Source organism: Octopus bimaculoides, chromosome 24 (genome assembly GCF_001194135.2).
Source record: "Octopus bimaculoides isolate UCB-OBI-ISO-001 chromosome 24, ASM119413v2, whole genome shotgun sequence".
Lineage (NCBI taxonomy): Eukaryota > Metazoa > Mollusca > Cephalopoda > Octopoda > Octopodidae > Octopus > Octopus bimaculoides.
Window position 1 is genome coordinate 983401 of NC_069004.1, and position 5450 is coordinate 988850.

The window sequence follows — 5450 nt, forward strand, 5'->3', positions numbered from 1 at the left end:
TATTAAACATTTTATGAAGCGAGAGGTTTTTTGTGGATAAAACTATAAACCATGTAAGTAATAACATCCTTCATTTATGGTGGTAATAATGATTTTATAAATGTAAACATTAAACAGCTTGAAAAATATTAATCTTTACTTACTCCCATAAAAGTTTCTGATGTTACAAGGTTTTCTGGTTTCATGCCAACTATAAGATTCATGACTTTCTCTCTTTCAGTATCTGGAAAATAAAGTGAAAACTTCTTTTAAAACATTAAACAAGGGAAGCACATTCAACCTTTCAATGTCCAGCTTATCGTTGGTTTACATTGTTTTCAGCTAATTGTGCATTACCTATCTTATAGCTTCCAAGATTTCAATGATATAATTGTTTATATTTAGAGTGACATTGTAGAGTAGTTGTGAGAGGTAATCCCTTGCTTTCAACAATTACAATTAATATAGTTATTGTAGCTATCGTTAGAAATACAATTATAAATACTCACCCGATTTGTCCACATTGTTTAACATCATTTTGTAAATGCTATCGGAGATAAACCTGAAATTAAATTTATATAAACTTAATATTTTCTTTTTTTTTTTTTATGGTGAAATGTAATAGGAACAGATTTTAGAACAAACACCAAATTTATTGACAAACAATTACAAACGAACTTAGCTAGAATCAAACAATTATGTACAAGAGTTATAAATAAGCCAGGACTTGGAATAAATCTTGTGAAGAATTTAAATTACAAACAGGTCACCACCAGCACTCTACCCAGTCTTTTGTCCTCCTTTATACTCTTTACATCAACACAAAAGTTTAAGTCTGGTTATAAATTGGGTAATATATACCATGTATATCGCTTTTACAGCAAGACACCAATTCCTGACCCTCCACCCCATACTCTAAACCCCTCATCACCTGTCATACAAGTGACTTGGTGACCTCACTGGTATCAGTGCCATGCAAAAACCATCCACTACCCACTGTAAAGTGGTTGGCACAGAAACCAGGACAAAGCAGACACAGGAGCGTGATAGCTTCTTTCAAACCATCCAACTGGAATGAAACAGTAATGCAAAAAGATTCCCTCCGCTGATCAAATGACAATATAAAGGAAGCCTGTGCGAGTGACGCTACATGAATGGTGAAGGACAAAGACCCAAATATAGCAGTGCATTAATATCAATTTATTCTAGATTAATTAACAGATTAAACGCTCCTAATTAGATAATCCATCAATAATTAGTAGGTTATAAAAATCAACATGTATACTTACTTATTTGGAGCATTCAAATCTTTAATTGCACTGGTTGCTACTTGAACATCTCCAGAATTAAAGTAATCATCAAGTAAGGAAGTCTTCAAAAGGAGAAATGAAACAATATTTACTGATGTAAAGAACAAACAAAGCAAGCAACAGAAATATTTACACAATTATTCCACACGTTTTCTTACACTATGTGGTGTAAGTTTTCTTAAATATACATTTATTTCTATTCACTTCTATTCGCGAAAAGTTCTATGTCCCAAGTCTCCAAGCTAACCATTTCCTTGGCTTATATACTTTTTGAACATCAGAATTTTTTCAAAATGACCAAATTTTTTCAAAATGACCAAATTTTCAGCCATAATACAATTATGTCTGCTTTGGTTTCTAAAATCAATTACAACAACTATTACAGGTTATGGTGTGTGTGTGTGGTAGCTTTATAAATTTGTGAGTGAATACCTTCAGATGTGGATAAAATCACTGGTCTCTGACCTACAACACAGCTCTTGCTTATGGCTACCAGAAGTCAGCAAGCAAAACCAACAACCATTTTACATACAGTTTTATAATTATTACATAACCACAACAAAAACAATTTCTAAACTAATATTACTGAGGCTGTGCAATATAGAAGTCAAAAATGCTAGATAATGAAAAGAAAACTTACCATGCTGTTTTCAAGCTCCTTTTTGGTAAGTGGTGCTTTTTTGACTGATTTAGATTTTTCTGGATTAGCTTGCTTGATGGTAATTTGAGGCTGAAAATTTAATGAGATATCATTTAAATACATATCTACACTGATATAAATAGATGCATATGAAGAATGACAAATAAAAACAATGAAATAATAAAGCTTAAAATAAATTATAAAGCTAGGTGCAGGCATGGCTGCATGGTTAAGAAGTTCAGTTTCCAACCACAGGGTTTTGGGTTCAGTCCTACAGCATGGCAACTTGAGGAAAGTGTTTTAGTATAGCCTCAGATTGACCCAAAACTTGTGGATCAATTTGGTAGACAGATAGTGAAAGAAGCCCAGTGTGTGTTGGGTTGGCAACAAGAAGAGCCTCTGGCCATAGAAAATCTGCCTCAACAAATTCCATCCTACCCATGTTAAGTATAGAATTTTGCATATTCCATGAAAGGCCAGAACAGGTTCTCCAGCCAAAACTTAATATTTGATGCTGATACAAGAGTGGCAGTACTTTCAGCTTAATTCTGACCTCAACTGCACAAAATGGAATCAAAATTCTCCGTATTTGTGCTTATGATGTGTCAATACAGATTACCTAAACATTAAGAGTTTAAAATGTTAATCCAAATTCTTGCCTGCTTGTTTATCAAGTGTGGATTAGGATTTGATCCCATGTCATATAATGGAGGCTGGAAAGTTGTTTGTGGCGTCCCAATCAAAGGACGAACAGGCTTAGACAGCATGTTTGGCACTGATGGACGTAACATGTTAAATGGCTTGTATGGTCGAAGGTTGATGTCTTCAGGTCCTGAGTTTGGTTTTTCCGGTACAACTGGTGGCTGCATGTTCATTCGCATAAATCTTTGCGGCAAATCTCTTCCAGGTGCTGAAAAGGCTGGCAAGAGAATGAAAATATTTAAATTAAATATTCCTTCACTTTTGTAATCATTATCTGATACAGATGAAAAAAATCTGAAGAGACATTTATTATTATTCTTAAGAAGGGCTGATTATATGCAAAACACATGCGAAATATATTTTCTAAGTGCAATCTTCAGTGTGATCAGTAAATATCTGATTGAACAAAGGGAAAGTATTTTACATTTAAGCATTTTACCTGGCGTGCTCACCCCCTTTAATAATAATACTACAAGTGGCTTGTTAAATAAAATAGGCGAAAGAAACTGACCTGGTGTCCTTTGCACAGAGCTTAAAGGCGGCTGTGCCAATAATGGTGATTGCATTGGTGCCAATGGAAGAGATTGGTGGTTTTGTTGAGTTTGAAACATCGGTGGTGTTGATGTTTGTTGTGGGTTGACTCGTCTGGTAGATCTGGGGCTGGTACCTGTACCAACACCACCCATTCCAAATCCAATGCTGTTTCCAACTGGACCACCCGCACTATTGTCTTGCATGCGTCTATTGTTGAACTGATTGGAAAAGTTACCTACAAAGAAAATGACAGGAATGTCTGCAAGATTAATATTTGCTTTCTTCCATTGTTTATTAGTTGAATGAAACCCTAATTTACAGAGAAATGTTTATTTTTGTTTATTTTGCGATTTGCATCATTTAGCATAGTACAAGAAAAGAAAACCAATGTGAAACCATATATGATTCTAAGATACAAACTTCTTGTTTTTAAAGCGATTCAAATTAAAAACTATCAAGATTTCAGATTAATTCACGTTCCATACACCAACTTGATTTTTTTTTTTAATAAGGACAAAAACGTTTTACTAAATTCCTCATTATTTTCAAAATCAAGTGAAACAAAGTCTACATATTTCAACAAAAATATGAGAACAAAACGGTTTAAGAAACGTTTTGTAATCTCACTAAACTGGCCAGACAGGTTCACAAAGAAGATTCCAAGTCGACACCATTTGTAAGACAGTGACATTTGTTTAAAATCAAAGCACAATGCCAAGACAAGGAGACACTTATGCACACACGTCCCTATACACAATGGGCTTCTTGACAGTCCCTGTCAAGCAGATTCATTGTCAAAGCACTTGTTAGCCCAGGGTTACAACAAAAGAAACTTGCCCAAAGTGCAATGCAATGGGACTGAGCTTGAAACCACGTGGTTGTTGTAAAATGGACATCTTAACCACACAACCATGCCTACTTTGGTCCTCACTCATCAGTTTCTGCCTCTCAGCAAAGAAAAAAGAAAAGACCCACATTGAAGTAAGACAATCAAGGCTACAAATATAATAAAACAGCTGGAACGCTGTCATTGGATAATATTAATTTTAAATACATGGTATCAAAATGATGCCAAGAAAAATTTGAATAATCTCACATTCGAAAAAGGGAAATCCACTCACCTGGTGTTGGCTGACTACCTCTCCTGCCCATATTCATAGAATAACCGGACAAAAATCCATCTGCTTGAATTACACCTGGCCCAGTACCAATGTTATCTACAAGAGAAAACATGTCCAAAATGAGCAATTTTTCTCCACCATTACGATACGGAACACCTGAATCAGAATAAACAAAACTAAAGAGTCAATAGGCTTTTAGTTATGAGAATGACTAATTGGGTCAGCAGCTCTTAAAAATTTTGGAAAAAGGAGGAAGAGGAGAAAACATTAATTCCATTCTCCTTCTAGATTAATCAATGCTGTCTTTTACCACTATCTGACATGTTTACAACCTCAGAAATTAAATGATTTGGTTAAAAATCCACTAAATGTATTATTTATGATCTTAGTTCATTTGAAAATCAGTCAGGGTCACTGTTCTTAAAAGGCTAAACATTCCAAGAACACAAAGTTAACACCAAAAGCATTTACCTGGTGAAATCACTAATTTTAGTAACACAATTTACATTATTAGATATCTTTGTTAAACATATTCCAGATTTGTTATACTTACTAAGCAATCCAGTAGGGGCAGCACTGAATATGTCTGCCAATCCCCCTCTGTGGCATGGTCCCATATTTCCGTTCATCATGCGTGATCCAAACAAACCACCAGTAGGCCCACCAGTACGCCCCGATCCATCTGGAAGACCAAGGTATATTCCAAACTCCTAGGGAAAAAGTTAGAAAGGGAAATATAAAACTAAAGATACATAACATCAGAACATTTCAATACTTGGGTGGGGTGAAATATTTTATCCCAGAAATAATATTGATTCTGTTGCCTTTTTTGTTTGTTCCTAACTGCACATTATTTTTCAAAACTTTGGGTTAGGTTACGTCTTCAGAATCATCTATATATGTAGCTAAAGAGAGCTCAAAGTCCCATGTTTTCTCAAGACAAGTATATAAATAAAGGAGAAGTAACTCCTGCCTTAAGATTCATTCAGTTATTTTTTCATTATAACAAGCAGAATTTGCTCAACTTTCTTATTGCTTTTATAATTTCCAAATTAGGTTTACAAGAGACAGATTGTTAAGTCATTAAAATGAGAGTTCAAATTTATTACTAGACACAGCAATTCTCAATTATATCATTATTTATTTATTTTACTTTTTTAATAA

At 34.4% G+C, this 5450-nt stretch overlaps 1 protein-coding gene across 1 annotated transcript in view; it reads right to left on the bottom strand.

Annotated features, from left to right (window-relative positions):
* The window catches only part of LOC106878701 (eukaryotic translation initiation factor 4 gamma 2), a 16575-nt gene that overhangs the window by 3785 nt on the left and 7340 nt on the right, over positions 1 to 5450 (bottom strand). Inside the window, exons 10-17 of the mRNA XM_052976485.1 lie at positions 4840 to 4996; positions 4287 to 4442; positions 3143 to 3424; positions 2589 to 2848; positions 1930 to 2019; positions 1269 to 1351; positions 489 to 541; positions 144 to 223 (exon numbers count right to left, since the gene is read on the bottom strand). Of these exons, the coding sequence (XP_052832445.1) occupies positions 144 to 223; positions 489 to 541; positions 1269 to 1351; positions 1930 to 2019; positions 2589 to 2848; positions 3143 to 3424; positions 4287 to 4442; positions 4840 to 4996 (1161 nt within the window). The remainder of the gene's footprint in view (positions 1 to 143; positions 224 to 488; positions 542 to 1268; positions 1352 to 1929; positions 2020 to 2588; positions 2849 to 3142; positions 3425 to 4286; positions 4443 to 4839; positions 4997 to 5450) is intronic.